This window comes from Trachurus japonicus, chromosome 17, assembly GCF_045865225.1.
Source record: "Trachurus japonicus isolate A0001 chromosome 17, Traja_1.0".
NCBI lineage: Eukaryota > Metazoa > Chordata > Actinopteri > Carangiformes > Carangidae > Trachurus > Trachurus japonicus.
In genome coordinates, this window is record NC_140923.1 from 1,916,148 (window position 1) to 1,934,997 (window position 18,850).

Below are 18,850 nucleotides of genomic sequence, written 5' to 3' on the forward strand. Positions count from 1 at the left end.
TTTTATCTTTTGTTTCTTTTGTAGCACTATGTCTCATAATTATTTTGACACCCTCTTTGAAACCCACCGTTCACGCTATCTTGAAAAATGACAATGAATGAATCTAGCGGTATGCTCCTTTAGCCTCCCACAGTGATCAATGACTCCACACAGTGGCCAGAAATGTCTGACCCAGACATCTACAGGTATTTGGTGGAATCACCGGGGGGTTTTGGCTAACTGTGCGTTCACAGCTTCCAAAGCGTCAAAAACGCCCGAGGCTGGGCGTCAGACAAGACAGCTCCCAAAACAGCAAATATTTTCAGCCGCTTTGGTCGCTCGTCACGTGACTGACGTCAAAGTTCGATCGCGCTGGTCATTGGGGAGCCGAAATACAAAAAAAGAAAAAAAAAAGGCAGCCGACGGACATCTCTATTCTGACAGGCTGCCGCCGGTTGCCGCTTAACCGCGTCATCGCTAATTACCCTAAAGTTAACCAGGGCTCAACTTCTCATCTGGTGACGCTTTGGACGCTTTGGAAGCGCGGCGACGCCTGTTGACGCTCTGGACGCTCAGTGTCGCCGGGCTCTCATTGAAAATGAATTGACTTCCGGCGTTTTTGACGCTTTGGAAGCTTTTGGTGTGAACGCACAGTAAGTGTTGTCTGTAAATAGCCTGTTAATAGCCAACTTTTTGTTAGTTTGTCAAGCCAGTTAGGCTGAACTTTACAATGGAGGGATGCCGGGCGCTGCCCCTAAATTACCCAGGATGCATCAGTCATTCTCATTTGCATAAAGATGCCGCTCTGGTCTATGCATGCATGTGGGTGTGTGTCTAGGTATGTAAGTGTAGCCTATGTTTATATATATGTACTGTGTGTGTATATATATATATATATATAAACTTATATATATATAAAATGTTTTCATAGATAGATATCTGTCTGACATTTATAATAAACCAAACGGCTTGAAAATCGGTTGAATATTCAGTGAGTTATGGTGGTTTTAATGGCTGATAGACCTCTAGTGCAGGAAGTAGACACGGCTTCACCCCGTACCAAGATGGCGGCCGCGTTGACGCATCGCTCCAGTGGACAGCAGAGTTTACCCCGTACCAAGATGGCCGCCGTGTTGACGCATCGCTCCAGTGGACAGCAGAGTTTACCCCGTACCAAGATGGCCGCCGTGTTGACGCATCGCTCCGTGGACAGCAGAGTTTACCCCGTACCAAGATGGCCGCCGTGTTGACGCATCGCTCCAGTGGACAGCAGAGTTTACCCCGTACCAAGATGGCCGCCGTGTTGACGCATCGCTCCAGTGGACAGCAGAGTTTACCCCGTACCAAGATGGCGGCCGTGTTGACGCATCGCTCCAGTGGACAGCAGAGGGCGCGGGAGGAGCTCCATGAGGGAGCAGACGGTAGAGGAAGAAGAAGCAGGAAGTAAACAGACGGAGCAGCGGAGCAGCTTCATGTAGCAGGAGGACTACAGGACTCACCTGCAGCACCAGCAGACCAGGTGAGACCAGGAGAGACCAGGAGAGACCAGGAGAGACCAGGGAGACCAGGAGAGGTTCAGACCTGAGGGCTGTAGCTAGGAGACACTTCAGTGTCATGGTCAGTCTAAACTAAATAGAATAGAATAGAGAATACTTTATTCATCCCTAGCAGGGACATTCAAGTTAGTCCAGTAGCTCACACAACAATGACACAAAAAAGATGAACAGAAAAAACATTTTAACAAGTGTTATATAAAACGATTGCAGCAGGAACAAATGACCTCTTACATCTTTCAGTTGTGCAGGTCAGGGAGAGCCTCCCTCTCTGTGAACCGGCTACATACACCTTACACCGCACTGAAGTTAGTTTGAAGTTTGGTATTTGACAGACATTCGCTCCTTCTCAATAGGCTACATTAAAAATTCATAGAAAATATAAGATGTGTTCAAATGCAATAACAACAGGAGTGTGTCATAGAGGAGGCTTAGCTCTACCATCCTGTGTTGGTTTTGAGTCAACAGGTCACATGACCTGGGAGTTATTGAGCTCTAATGCTCATTTACTGTATATCATATTTACTGTAGATCATATTTACTGTATATCATATTTACTGTATATCATGTTTACTGTACATCATATTTACTGTATATCATATGATCATATTTACTGTATAAAATATTTACTGAACGTCCAGTGGATCTGGATCAGAACTGATCCTCTGGTGTTGACTTTCTCTCTGAGCCTCTCCTGCACATGTTCAGCTATATAGCCTACTGTTATATAGCCTACAGTCTATGGAGCTCGTTATATACGAGGATATTATACTGTTATATACAGTCTATGAGCTTGTTATATATGAGGATATATATATTATACTGTTATATACAGTCTATGGAGCTCGTTATATATGAGGATATATATTATACTGTTATATACAGTCTATGGAGCTCGTTATATATGAGGATATATATATATTATACTGTTATATACAGTCTATGGAGCTTGTTATATTTTAGGATATATATATATTATACTGTTATATACAGTCTATGGAGCTCGTTATATATGAGGATATATATTATACTGTTATATACAGTCTATGGAGCTTGTTATATATGAGGATATATATTATACTGTTAGATACAGTCTATGGAGCTCGTTATATTTTAGGATATATATATATTATACTGTTATATACAGTCTATGGAGCTTGGTTATATACTGTTATATAGAGTCTATAGAGACCACTGTAATAAGTAGTGCGCTGGCAGCAGGACAATGAGATGGATAATCAGTAAAGTTCATCATTTCATACATAAAAACAGTTTGTAAGTCCTGTGAGTCAGTTCCACGTGGCTCAGCCTGGCTCGGCGTTCCAACACCAACTAACCAGGATGGACTGATGAGACTTTCCCTCTGATCCTGGATCTTTATTCTACTTTCCAACAGGCCGCGGTCCAATCAGACGGGCCGATGTCGATGTCGATGTCGATGTCGTGGGTGGAGCGGCGGTTCAGCGCCATCAGCCCGGTGACGCTGCAGGTGGCGGGCGGCGCGGTGAGCTCGGGTCTGTACTGCGGCCGGGCCGAGGCGCTGGGCGCGGCGGCCGCGGCGCTGGTCGAGTCCTTCCTGGTCGAACTCTACCGCTGCAAACTCTGCCAGTTCACCTGCGGCGTCCAGACCGCCATCAGCCGCCACCTGGACCTGCGGCACCGCCAGCCGGACCTCGCCTACCTGGCCGAGGCCGAGGGAGGGGGAGGGGGCGTTGCTAAGGGCGATGGCGACGAGGGGGCGGGGCTTAGCGGGCCGTCGTCGCCCTCGCCGGTCTACCAGCTGGATGATCTGAACGCGGCGGCGAAGCAGAGCGACGAGGACGAGGACGAGGACGAGGACTTCCTGCTCTACAACATGCTGGACACCATGAGCCCGCACACCTGTGACATCAGCACTGAGGTCGCACACACCTGTGAGGTGACACACACCGGGCACACGCACACACACACACACACACACACACACACAGACAGTGTCCTCACTAGAGGCTGACATTTTCTCGGGATTCACCAAGGGGGCAGTTGTCGGTCTGAGAAGTGAAGTCACTTCCGCGTTCAAAAAACTGCAATCCCCTCTTCTTCCTCTGGGGGCTGGTGTCAGAAGGGAGCATTCCCCATAGACCCCCATGTTAAAATCGCCGACTTTACATCCTCAGTAAACATGTTAAAAGCCTGGTGTCAGCACGTTTTTTTGTCTCAATCGATAGTTTCTACCCCCGCACACACTCTGAGGGGGGTGAATTTTTTTTTAACTCTACAGTTTTACTGTTATTAGGTTAAAACTCTGGCCAATTAGGGCGCGGAAACGTTGAGTGACAGGTCCGAGCAGCTCCGTGGACAGCTGCTTCGAGGCCAGTGGGCGGGAACTCGGCCGGCCAATAGACACAGTCGGCAAGCAAGGAAACGTCACTTCCGGTTAGGGCCGTGGGGGAAAACAAACCATGTCCCCCATACATTTTAAGCCTTTGTCAAACGCTTTTTCGCCGTCCTGTCTTAGTTTTAATCACATGTATATGCTGACAGAGAGCTATATTTTTAGAAACTCATCACGATCTGGGTCGATTGTTGTCCGTACATTTAAAAATATTAGGTATTTCACAGTCAGTCATATTTGTCTTCCCCCACGGCTCTGACGCTCTCTTAGTCGCCGCCGGCCGGCTCTAGACACTCGTAGACACTGCCTGAGTTATTGTGTATTATTTTGCACCGCAAATAAATTCAAAAACCACAACCTGAACTTTTATATCGGAACTTCGCTCATCTTCTCCAAACGTGTAACGCTCTGACCGGAAGTGAAGGTTGCCGACCCTGCTGACTCGGTGTAGGCTATGGCTGTGAAAACTTTATATTTTAAGATGTACGGACAGCAATCGACCCAGATCGTGATGAGTTTTCTAATATATAGCTCTTTGTCAGCACATACATGTGATTAAAACTAAGACAGGACGGCGAACAAGCGTTTGACAAAGGTTTAAAATGCCGCCTTTTTGCATGAGTGTGTATGGGGAAAACGGTTTGTTTTCCCCCACAGGCCTAACCGGAAGTGACGTTTCCTTGCTTGCCGACTGTGTCTATCCAACATGGCGCTGTTCAGGCCGCCATATTGGATTGGCACAAAAACGACTCCCCAAAACCAATGGGTGACGTCACGGATGCTACGTCCATTCTTTTTACAGTCTATGGGATTCACGCGGGAATCCCGTGATTCTGGAGTAAAAAAATTTTTTAATCACGTGATTGGGACGTGACGGGAAAAAAATGTAAACGGGAGTGAACGGGAGCGGGAGTCAAAGCGCGACATTCAAAGAAGCACAAGCCAGGCAGTAGGCTACTCAAAACGGTCCAAAAGTTCAGTTCAGATGCACACTTCACACCCTCAGTGATCCCTGTTAGTGGCTACGTAGCGGGGTACAACCATCATATAATACATCCATGAGTATAACCTGTGTAAATCAACCGGTAGGGAAACGTTTTCCGCCAGTCAGAGGAGCTAGCTGATGCGCCGGCGGTGGCGTAATCTCCACCTCGCATTAAACAGGTGATGCACACAAGCAAAAAATAAAGAAAGAAAAAGAGAGAGAGGGGGAGAGAAAGGACGAGGAGGGCGTTCATTATCGCTAATTCAAAAAAATAAAACAAGGCGGTAGATAAGGCGTCAACACATTTACCGTCTTGTTTTGTCTGTCATGTCAAATGAAATGAAATGAAATGAAATGAAATGCATTTCCGCGAGAGGCTGGTTTACGAGGCTAACGTGCAGCTGCTGTCGTCCGTCTGCCGTCTGCCCAATTTCACGTGAATGCAACATGACAAATACCATTGAGTTGCTTGTGATATACAACCACAACGCTAGATGGAGGAATTCCTACACAATGTTCCTTTAAGCCCCAACAACGCTGTCGCCGTCTAAACGAAAGGCACGACAGGGCGTCAGTCTGCTGACAGCTGATTGGTCACAGAGGAGTAGTTTGGACGTGTCTGTCAGCCAATCAGAAGGGAGGAGGCTGAACCGTCTCTTCTTGTGTTTGCAGGTCAGCACTCTGTTTGAGGAGGGAGAGGAGGAGGGGGAGGAGGAGGAGTCCATCTTCCCCCTGAAGGGGGCGTCAGTGGACCTGATGGCCCCCCCCGCCACTCAGGAGGAGATGGCTCAGTCCGCTCACCTCATGACTCTGGGACTGTGTCGCATCTCAGCTGCCAGACTTCCTCCTCCTCCCCCTCCTCCTCCTCCTCCCAGCGCCTCCCAGAAGGAGGAGCAGGAGCAGGAGGAGGAGGAGCAGGAGGAGGAGCAGGAGCAGGAGGAGGAGGAAGAGGAGGAGGAGGAGGAAGAGGAGGCGTTGAGCTGTGGCGCTAACAAACCTTGTCCTGTCCAGAAAACACATCAACACACCAGATATTCAGGTCAGGACGAATGTGACCATCAATCAATCAATCAATCAATCAGGGATACGCCAACATTTTTTTTTTCCGTGTCTTGCCTCACTCCCGAGTCCATGACCAGCAGATAGACACCATCCTTTCCACTGTGCGTGCAGTAACCATGGAGATAGAGCCGTATCGCCGTAATTAGCTTAGCTCAAACGCTGGAAGTGTATAGGTAGTGTTAGCCTGCCTCCACCTAAAGTTGCTAATTAGCTTGGCTCAGACGCTAGAAGTGTATAGGTAGGTAGTGTTAGCCTGCCTCCTACCTAAAGTCACTAATTAGCTTAGCTCAAACACTGGAAGTGTATGGGTAGTGTTAGCCTGCCTCCACCTAAAGTCGCGAATTATTAGCTCAAACACTGGGACTCAGGGACAAAGACTGCAAATTAGCTGAAGCTAGACGTCTTGTATGCATCGTATTTTTCATTCTTTGTGGCAATGTTGTTTGTATCGTCCCTGCAAAATAAACATTAAAATAAAATAAATAAAGTGTATAGGTAATGTTAGCCTGCCTCCCACCTAAAGTCACTAATTAGCTTAGCTCAAACACTGGAAGTGTATAGGTAATGTTAGCCTGCCTCCCACCTAAAGTCACTAATTAGCTTAGCTCAAACACTGGAAGTGTATAGGTAGTGTTAGCTTGCTTCCTACCTAAAGTCGCTAATTAGCTTAGCTCAAACACTGGAAGTGTATAGGTAATGTTAGCCTGCCTCCACCTAAAGTTGCTAATTAGCTTAGCTCAAACACTGGAAGTGTATAGGTAGTGTTAGCTTGCCTCCTACCTAAAGTCGCTAATTAGCTTAGCTCAAACGCTGGAAGTGTATAGGTAGCGTTAGCCTGACTCCACCTAAAGTCACTAATTAGCTTAGCTCAAACACTGGAAGTGTATGGGTAGTGTTAGCCTGCCTCCTACCTAAAGTCGCTAATTAGCTTAGCTCAAACACTGGAAGTGTATGGGTAGTGTTAGCCTGCCTCCTACCTAAAGTCGCTAATTAGCTTAGCTCAAACACTGGAAGTGTATGGGTAGTGTTAGCCTGCCTCCTACCCGAGCTGAAATCAGCAGTCAGAAGCTGGTTTCATTTTAGCTCTAAACTCTGTAAATATATCACTTTATCAACATTTCAAACATGTTTAGGTGAGAAAGTAGCCGTTTAGATCAGCAGTGTGTCGTTAATTTGTCTAAATACCAGCTGTTTACTATTTTGTTCGGACGAATTCGGCGCTACTCAAGCTAGCCGTTGTGACCAACGCAATTCCGGTTACTTTCACAAAATAAAACACCCGTTGCCCTTTACATGTAGAAAACCATGACGATAGAATTTGTGCTTTTACTTTGAAATAGGAAGCTAACCTACCCTCAATGTAGCTAGCTTGAACCAAAATAAACCGTCTTTGCTTGAACCCTCCGTTTTGACCGATCTCGTCCCGTTAGCGGCATTTGACCGCTCAAGATGCCTTACCGGAGAGTTTTGTCAGCTCTGAGACGAAGATCGGCCCGCCGGTTTCCGTTTAGAGTTGCTGAAGAGTTTCTCTGATGACTTTAGGTGGAGTCAGGCTAACACTACCCATACACTTCCAGTGTTTGAGCTAAGCTAATTAGCGACTTTAGGTAGGAGGCAGGCTAACACTACCCATACACTTCCAGTGTTTGAGCTAAGCTAATTAGCGACTTTAGGTAGGAGGCAGGCTAACACTACCCATACACTTCCAGTGTTTGAGCTAAGCTAATTAGCGACTTTAGGTAGGAGGCAGGCTAACACTACCCATACACTTCCAGTGTTTGAGCTAAGCTAATTAGCGACTTTAGGTGGAGGCAGGCTAACACTACCCATACACTTCCAGTGTTTGAGCTAAGCTAATTAGCGACTTTAGGTAGGAGGCAGGCTAACACTACCTATACACTTCCAGTGTTTGAGCTAAGCTAATTAGCGACTTTAGGTGGAGGCAGGCTAACACTACCTATACACTTCCATGTTTGAGCTAAGCTAATTACGGGTGATACGGCTCTATCTCCATGGTTACTGCACGCACAGTCGAAAGGATGGTGTCTATCTGCTGGTCATGGACTCGGGAGTGAGGCAAGATACGAAAAGATAAAAAATGTTGGCGTATCCCTTTAACAACACAAACAAAAACAGTGACAACACTTTGATTCTTCCAGATGAAAGGAGGGGCCTGCTGATTGGAGGAGCAGGAGCGAAGGGGGCGGAGCATACAGACAGGTAGACACCTAAACATCACACTGAACCAGAACCAGAACCAGAACCAGAACCAGAACCAGTCTGACCCGGTCTGTGTTTGGTTCCAGGGCGGCGTCCCGGCCGCACGCCGCCGCCGAGAGGAGGAGGAGGAGGAGGAAGAAGAAGAAGAGGAGCAGGAGAAAGACAGCAGAGGAAGAGGAGGAGGAGGAAGAGCAGACGTCTGGGTTCAGCTGCTCGCTCTGTCACAGGTACAGACTACATTACCCACAATCCCTCACCAGCTGTGACTAGGGATGTGCACGGTTACCCGAGTACCCCAGTAGGTAATCTGCTATCCGGTTATGAATTTATTATCCGGTTAATATAGGATTAAAAAAACGTCACGTTAGAGCAACAGTCTAGTGTCGGATCAAACTACATCATCAGGCCGTGGTTCAGCTTTTTGTCGTGTTAAACAGTTTCGGATCAAGCAGCAACGTGATTTTCTGCTGTGTAAAAGCGTTTTTGGATCGAGCCTCGGACTTTCAAACCTTTTACAATAATCTGTGGTGGTTCCCTCGGCGACGACAGGTAAAGGTAAAGGTAAAGGTACTTTATTAGTCACATATACAGCTAGTACAGTGAAATTCTTTCTCTGCATTTAACCCATCCCTGAGGAGCAGTGGGCAGCCGCGGTGCAGCGCCCGGGGACCAACTCCAGATTATGAGCCAGTGCCTTTGGTCAGGGGCGCTGACTGGAGGATTAACCTAGCCGACATGTTTTTAGTGGTGGGGGAAACCGGAGCACCCGGAGGAAACCCACGCAGACACGGGGAGAACATGCAAACTCCACACAGAAAGGCCCTGGGCGGCCCGGGATTCGAACCCAGGACCTTCTTGCTGTGAGGCAACAGTGCTAACCACTATGCCACCGTGCCGGTGTCATCAAGTCTGGTAGAAAATCTGCTGCTTTCAGTTTACAAACATTCTGAAACCTTCCCAGTTATTTCCTGAAACGATGCGAGGCCGAGAGGACCGAAGGCTCCAACATGTAGTGGACTAATAAATAAGCACCGCTAATGATTTAAAAAAGAAAAAGTTTTCTGCTCCGAGGCAGCTGCAGCATAAAGATGCTCATCTGCCCCGTATGTGCATCTTCAACTCCATCTCTACTCTTATTACCCAGCTGATATTTAGTCTGACGACGCTGTGTGATGTGTCAGTGATGTGACTGGCTGCTCTCTGTCCCTCAGACATGACCTCATTTTATTTTTTATTACAGTATTCGGTTACCCGGGTACGACAAGGTTAGGATACTCGGTTAGAACATTATTCGAAATGCCCATCCCTAGCTGTGACCCGTGCAGCGATCTGATTGGTCTGCGCGTCTCCTCTACAGGAAGTTCTCGTCCAAGCTGACGCTGAGACGTCACCGCGGCGTCCACGGAGGAGACAAACCCTTCAGCTGTCCTCACTGCTCCTACTGCAGCCGGCTGAAGGCCTCGCTGCTGCAGCACCTCAGGACGCACACAGGTACACACACACAGGTACACACACAGGTACACACACACAGGTACACACACAGGTAGACACACACAGGTACACACACAGGTACACACACACAGGTACACACAGGTACACACACAGGTAGACACACACAGGTAGACACACACAGGTACACACAGGTAGACACACACAGGTAGACACACACAGGTACACACACACAGGTACACACACAGGTACACACACACAGGTACACACACAGGTAGACACACACAGGTAGACACACACAGGTACACACACAGGTAGACACACACAGGTAGACACACACAGGTAGACACACAGGTAGACACACACAGGTAGACACACACAGGTACACACACAGGTAGACACACACAGGTAGACACACACAGGTAGACACACAGGTAGACACACACAGGTACACACACAGGTAGACACACACAGGTACACACACAGGTAGACACACACAGGTAGACACACACAGGTACACACACAGGTACACACACACAGGTACACACACAGGTACACACACAGGTAGACACACAGGTAGACACACACAGGTAGACACTCACAGGTAGACACACAGGTACACACACACAGGTAGACACACACAGGTACACACACAGGTAGACACACACAGGTAGACACACACAGGTAGACACACACAGGTACACACACAGGTACACACACACAGGTACACACAGGTACACACACAGGTAGACACACACAGGTAGACACACACAGGTACACACAGGTAGACACACACAGGTAGACACACACAGGTACACACACACAGGTACACACACAGGTACACACACACAGGTACACACACAGGTAGACACACACAGGTAGACACACACAGGTACACACACAGGTAGACACACACAGGTAGACACACACAGGTAGACACACAGGTAGACACACACAGGTACACACACAGGTAGACACACACAGGTACACACACAGGTAGACACACACAGGTAGACACACACAGGTACACACACAGGTACACACACACAGGTACACACACAGGTACACACACAGGTAGACACACAGGTAGACACACACAGGTAGACACACACAGGTAGACACACAGGTAGACACACACAGGTAGACACACACAGGTACACACACACAGGTAGACACACAGGTAGACACACACAGGTACACACACACAGGTACACACACACAGGTACACACACACAGGTAGACACACACAGGTACACACACAGGTAGACACACACAGGTACACACACACAGGTAGACACACAGGTAGACACACACAGGTACACACACACAGGTACACACACACACACAGGTAGACACACACAGGTACACACACACAGGTACACACACAGGTAGACACACACAGGTACACACACAGGTAGACACACAGGTAGACACACACAGGTAGACACACACAGGTAGACACACACAGGTACACACACACACAGGTACACACACAGGTAGACACACACAGGTAGACACACACAGGTAGACACACAGGTAGACACACACAGGTAGACACACACAGGTACACACACAGGTACACACACACAGGTACACACACAGGTAGACACACACAGGTAGACACACACAGGTACACACACAGGTAGACACACACAGGTAGACACACACAGGTAGACACACACAGGTAGACACACACAGGTACACACACAGGTAGACACACACAGGTAGACACACACAGGTACACACACAGGTAGACACACAGGTAGACACACACAGGTAGACACACAGGTACACACACACAGGTACACACAGGTAGACACACACAGGTAGACACACACAGGTAGACACACACAGGTAGACACACACAGGTACACACACAGGTAGACACACACAGGTACACACACAGGTAGACACACACAGGTAGACACACACAGGTAGACGCACACAGGTAGACACACACAGGTAGACACACACAGGTACACACACAGGTAGACACACACAGGTAGACACACACAGGTAGACACACACAGGTAGACACACACAGGTACACACACAGGTACACACACACAGGTAGACACACACAGGTAGACACACACAGGTACACACACACAGGTACACACACACACAGGTACACACACAGGTACACACACACAGGTACACACACAGGTAGACACACACAGGTACACACACAGGTAGACACACACAGGTACACACACAGGTAGACACACACAGGTAGACACACACAGGTACACACACAGGTAGACACACACAGGTAGACACACACAGGTAGACACACACAGGTACACACACACAGGTGTACACACACAGGTAGACACACACAGGTACACACACAGGTAGACACACACAGGTAGACACACACAGGTAGACACACACAGGTACACACACAGGTACACACACACAGGTACACACACAGGTACACACACAGGTAGACACACAGGTAGACACACAGGTAGACACACACAGGTAGACACACACAGGTACACACACAGGTAGACACACACAGGTAGACACACAGGTAGACACACAGGTACACACACAGGTAGACACACAGGTAGACACACACAGGTACACACACACAGGTAGACACACTGAACTACACACAGGTACACACACACTGAACTGCACACAGGTAGACACACACAGGTACACACACACACACAGGTACACACACACAGGTACACACACAGGTAGACACACACAGGTAGACACACACAGGTACACACACACAGGTACACACACACAGGTAGACACACACAGGTACACACACACAGGTACACACACACAGGTAGACACACACAGGTAGACACACACAGGTACACACACAGGTAGACACACACAGGTAGACACACACAGGTACACACACAGGTAGACACACACAGGTACACACACACAGGTACACACACACAGGTACACACACAGGTAGACACACACAGGTAGACACACACAGGTACACACACAGGTAGACACACACAGGTAGACACACACAGGTAGACACACAGGTAGACACACACAGGTAGACACACACAGGTACACACACACACAGGTACACACACAGGTAGACACACACAGGTAGACACACACAGGTACACACACACACAGGTACACACACAGGTAGACACACACAGGTAGACACACACAGGTACACACACAGGTAGACACACACAGGTAGACACACACAGGTACACACACAGGTAGACACACACAGGTACACACACAGGTAGACACACACAGGTAGACACACACAGGTAGACACACACAGGTACACACACAGGTACACACACACAGGTACACACACAGGTAGACACACACAGGTAGACACACACAGGTACACACACAGGTAGACACACACAGGTAGACACACACAGGTACACACACAGGTAGACACACACAGGTACACACACAGGTAGACACACACAGGTAGACACACACAGGTACACACACAGGTACACACACACAGGTACACACACAGGTAGACACACACACACACACAGGTAGACACACACAGGTAGACACACACAGGTAGACACACACACAGGTACACACACACACACACAGGTACACACACACACAGGTAGACACACACAGGTACACACACACAGGTACACACACACAGGTACACACACACAGGTAGACACACACAGGTAGACACACACAGGTACACACACACAGGTACACACACACACACACACAGGTACACACAGGTAGATACACACAGGTACACACACACAGGTACACACACACAGGTACACACACACACACAGGTAGACACACACAGGTACACACACACAGGTACACACACACAGGTACACACACACACACACACAGGTAGACACACACAGGTAGACACACACAGGTACACACACACACACAGGTAGATACACACTGGGAACTATACACACAGGGAACTACACACAGGGAACTATACACACAGGGAACTACACACACAGGGAACTACCTAAGGCCTCAGGACAGTGGCTGTTTTCGAAACCGCATACTACCGTGCTGCCTACTACATACTGCGTTAGTATGTACTGTATACTACATACTGAATGTAGGATTCAGTATACTACTTCAGCAGACCGACACCGTTCACACCGCAGTAACAGTATACAAGTTTCCCAGAATGCATTTCGCTGCAGCAACCGGTAGCGGTAGCTGTAAAACAGGCTAAAAGCTGTTTTATTTCTCGCTCTAGTGCTGTTATTATGTAACTTTATTAAGTTTTAATATTTTTTCATGTGAGAAAATAACTGTTTAGATCCCAAATATACGGCCAGTTTATCCAAACGACGACTGTTTAGAAGTTTGCTCTGCAGAGCTGCTCGGCCGGCCAACCTCCGTCGTCATCCCGGGGGAGAAAACCATCGCTAATTAACTTACCCGCAGGTTTTTAGAGGTTTACTGCCGGGTAGTTACATTATTTTTAGGAGATAAATGTTGGTCTCAGTGATGAAATCTAACAGCTGTATCAGTAGCATTAGTTAGTGTGAATGTAAAGTGAAGCTTCCTGTGTGTATTGGACAGAAGAGCAGCGCTGCCTCGGGGCTCTGGAGCCTACGGACACAAACCACCACATTTACATCAAGAAATACATGTTTTACAATCAACACATCAGTCTGCATTAAGTTTTATTTTATTAATTAAACTTTATAACTAGGGCTGTCAGAGTTAACGCGTTAATCGCGATGAGATTAATTAAAAAAAATTAACGCGATTAAATTTTTTAATCGTGGTTAATCGCGGCCCATTTTGTCCTCTGTCTGCTGGACTGGAGGACTGGAGTGTGGGACCTCCAGTCCAGTAGGTGGCGGTAAGCCACCTTCAAGTTAAATATACACAGTCTAACATATATCCACAGCTCCATCCATTGATTTTTTGACGGCTTTGTTGTCAACAAATGCACATGGCCAGGCAGAGGCGTAGCAAAGTAAAGGGCAATTTCCACTGGATGCAATTCGTTTCAATTCTGTGTGAGTTTCATGCATCATGTGTTATGATTAGGTAGGCCTACTAGGTCTGGTCTAAAAGTTGTTTGTCTAGAGATTATAACACTTTGGAGTGTTGAAAGTCCAAAGCGCCATATATAATATTTTTAATAGAGATTAATCGCGAGTTAACTATGGAAAAAATGCGATTAATCGCGATTAAAAAAATTAATCGTTTGACAGCCCTATTTATAACATAGTTACGGTACACGGCTTTGGTTACGGCAGATAACTTCTACGGTTAGACGTCAGGGGCGCATTGCATTGTGGGATACAGTACGCAATGTAGACTGGTCAGATACTGGAGTATGCGGTTTCGAATACAGTGTGTGTGTGTGTGTGTGTGTGTGTGTCCAGGTGAGCGTCCCTACAGGTGTTCTGAGTGTCCCTACGCCTCCATCGACAGCAGCTCTCTGCTCCGACACCTGAGGACTCACAGTCAGGAGAAGCCGTACCGCTGTCAGCACTGTGACTACAGCAGGTAACACACTCGTCGCCACGGTAACGGCTGATTATACCAAAGATATTCAATATATGGAAATATACTCCACCTCGTCTGTGAACGTGTGTGTGGATTTATACAATTTGTAGGTAGATGAAAGTGAGATGTTTATATTTTCTTATGATAACATTAAATATTTACACTACTAAAAGTAATATTTAGCATGACCAAAATAATTTAAATCATTTTCACGGGAGTTCGCAGCCGTTTGTTTGACGTTGCCTAGGAAAATGGTTGTTAAAGTGGGGTCCGGGTCCGGGGACCCCACTTTAAAGTTTTTTCTTTTTTAATTATTTTTTTTTTTACTTAACCTCTTTTTTTTTTTTTTACTTTTTCAGAAATTTTACACGTTTCTTCTAGAATTTTTTTAAAAACTTTTTTTGGGAGAAATTTGACCTTTTTTGAGAATTTTCACCACTTTTTTTTAGAATTGGTATTTACAGACATTTTACCACTTTTTTCTAGAAAATTTTTAACTTTTTCTTTTTTAAAAAAATGTTTTCAACTTAAAAAAAAAAATTGTAACATTTTTTTCCAGAAATTTCTCGACAATATTTGCAAAACTTCACGCCATTGGCCCTAATTTGAACGTACATTGACTAAAAAAGTAATGTTCTTCAGTCTTAGAACAAATATTTGTGTATTTCTCGTTTTTGCTTCAAAATTTTGTCCAATGGGGGTCCGTGGTCTAACTTGTGTCAGTTTAGGGTCCTTGGTGTAAAAAAGTTTGAGACCCACTGACATAGGAGATCTGAGCCAAATCTGGCGAGAGTGTGTCGTCGTAGAGACAGAGACAGGTCTGGAACAAAGTGGATTTTCTCCTGATGTGTCCGTCTGAAAGTCGCCATTTTGGTGTCAAACTGTTCAGAAGAGATGTGGCTTGTGGAAAATGTGTTCAAAATTTACTTCAGTGACCGTGGAGAGAAAGGACAGACCATAATCTGTGTTCACGTTAAATTGTCCCATTGGAGTCAATACACTCCAGGCTGCCTCTGGTCTCCCTAAAGGGGCGTGGCCGTGCAGAAGCCTAGTGACATCATACAGGAAGCTGACTCCTCATTGGTTTATAAACCGTCTTTGATTCTACTTTTGTCTCTCATCTCATCTCAGCATCCAGAAGAAGAGTCTGGACCTGCACGCCCGCCGCCACCACACCGGGGAGGCGTTTCCATGCCAACAGTGCGAGTACTCGAGCCCGGACCGCCAGCTGCTGCACAGACACGTCAGCCGACACCACCCCGCCGCCGCCGCTTCCCAGCATGCAGTTCTGTGACATCATCACCGACGGGACGCTCAGACCGGACTGATGCAGATTTACAACTGTTGTAATGATGATGTCACCATTAGAATGTTTTTTATGTTTTTTAAGGCAAATAAAAACTAAAAATGAAAAGTTTCTGTTCAGGAATCATCAATCTTTACATGAACACTACACACACAGGGAACTACACACAGGGAACTACACACAGAGGGAACTACACACACAGGGAACTACACACACAGGGAACTACACACACAGGAAACTACACACACCGGGACATAGTATACATAGTGGGTAAGGGTTAGTGTGTAATCTATAATGCCTGTTTTTGTTTGATAGCTCTACTGATTTGTTCAGCTGTAAGACATTTAGTTTACTTCATTCTTACAATAATTGTCTTAGGTTTAATGGCTGAATAGTTTGGCTATGGAGACTGAGGCGCCTACAGAGGATATCTTCAGTATCATGTTATAATAATGATAATAATAATAAACTTTATTTAAATAGCACCTTTTAAAACAAATGTTACAAAGTGCTGTACAACAAAGTGACGACGACCAAAACAATAAAATAAAATAAATATAAAATCAGGACTGAGAACATGATATTGAAGACACAGTTTCTGCTCACACATGAAAACCTGCGTGGTCTTGTCTTATAACAGAGCGGCTTAAAAAAAGAAAAGAAAAGAAAGAATAAAATAAATTTCATTTCATAACGTTTATTTAAACTCTGAGATATATTGAGGAGTAACCTCATTTACAATATAGCCGAGATGAAACACAAAACACACAAGGACAGAAGACAAGACATTTGAAACATACAAAAACATAACAGAATACCAGAAGTTAAAGGTGACTAGGGTAAATTGAAACATATTAAAAGCACGAGCAGTTAGAGGTAAAGTAAGACGTAGTTATGGTTTTAAATGATCCTATTGATAATTGTGAGGTGAGTTTCAGATGATTTTGCAGAGTGTTTCAGGTTGTAGGTGCAACAGTAAGAGAAGCTGCTTTTTCCAAGTTCGTTGTGTTAACAGAGGGAACCTGCAGTGTGAGCCGGTCTTTTGAGCGTGTGCGATAGAAAATACTGTAAAGAAACTGCCATGGGTGAATAATCTAATGACAAAAATAAAGATAAAATCAGCTCAGATGATAATGAATTAGCTAGTATATCCAGGATGTGTGGTTCATAGAGGTAATAAATCCTCTAACAGCCTCTACTGTCTTTAACAGCTTTAGAGACGTTTCACTTCAACGTCCACCAATCTTCTACCCCTCAACACAGCATATAATCGTCTTTGTAGATTTGCTCTTGGTTGTTCTTTTTACACTCATCACTGTATCATGTATAATGCACTCAACTGGCCCACCCTCAGTATAAGAAGACATAATCACTGGTTGCAGTTTATTTTTAAATGTATACATTGCAATTATCCTGCTTATTTACAACAATTTTTGATTCCATATTCTACAACATAGCATTTACGGCACTCATCTCAGTACTTCTTCCTTATCCCTACAGTGAACAAAACAACTGGTAAAAGAGCATTTATGTACAAAGCGCCTTCAGACTGGAATAATCTTCCTTTAAATTTACGCTCATTGACCTCTTTTCATAGGTTTAAATATTCTGTGTCTTCTTATTTAGAGTTAAATTGCACATGTTTCAGATGATTTATATCAATATATATATATTTTTTTGTAACACACTGTAATTTTTAATTTGAATATTATGTTATTATTTTACATTTCTCTTAGTTTATTTAGGCTATTGCTATGGCCATTTGCGGCCATCGAGAGGTTGTGTCCATTCTTGTACTCATTTCTTTTGTCTGTGTTGATGTCTGTTGTCTTTGTTGTTGTATGTTTGTAGATTGTTGATTGTGTCTCTTTTTGGTTTGTAATGTATATTAGGACCCCCTCGAAAACGAGAGGATTCTAACCCTCTCAAGGGGTTTATCCTATTAAATAAAATTTCTGAATGAATGAATTCACTAAAGGACACAATGTCTCTGCTTCCTGCTCCACGCTCAGCGGCCAATCAACCTCAGGCTCAGACGGGATAGTACTCAGCACACGTTGCCGTAGCGACTGACTCAGCATTAGTACGCTCAACGTATACTCAGAGTTTCCACTTTAATCCCTCAGTCTGAGACCCAGGCCCGGTGAACCGGCCCGGTGGATCTGGTCTGAACCGGCCCGGTGGATCTGGTCTGAACCAGGTCTGGTGGATCTGTTGAGTCTGTAAATACAGTTTAATAAAGAAGAGAAGATCTGAGCTGTTTGTAAAGTGCCTTCAGAAAACTCATTGGCGCTATGAACTGATTCGTACTGTTGTGAATTGTATTGTATTGTATTGTATTGTAGGCTACTGTATTGTATTGTATTGTATTGTATTGTAGTTGCTATTGTCAATAAAGCTCTCTTGGTTTGAATGGATCTGGTTAATCTGACCAC

General features: G+C 45.7%; 1 protein-coding gene across 1 annotated transcript; it reads left to right on the forward strand.

Moving 5' to 3' along the window:
• Window positions 1-2,931: 2,931 nt before the first annotated feature.
• LOC146969704 (uncharacterized) lies at window positions 2,932-16,439 on the forward strand. Its single transcript, XM_085804636.1, has 7 exons — window positions 2,932-3,450; window positions 5,564-5,930; window positions 8,113-8,173; window positions 8,260-8,400; window positions 9,531-9,664; window positions 14,986-15,109; window positions 16,241-16,439. Exons 1-7 carry the CDS (start codon window positions 2,953-2,955, stop codon window positions 16,401-16,403), a joined length of 1,488 nt encoding a protein of 495 aa, XP_085660762.1. The 5' UTR covers window positions 2,932-2,952; the 3' UTR covers window positions 16,404-16,439.
• The last annotated feature ends 2,411 nt before the right edge of the window (window positions 16,440-18,850 follow it).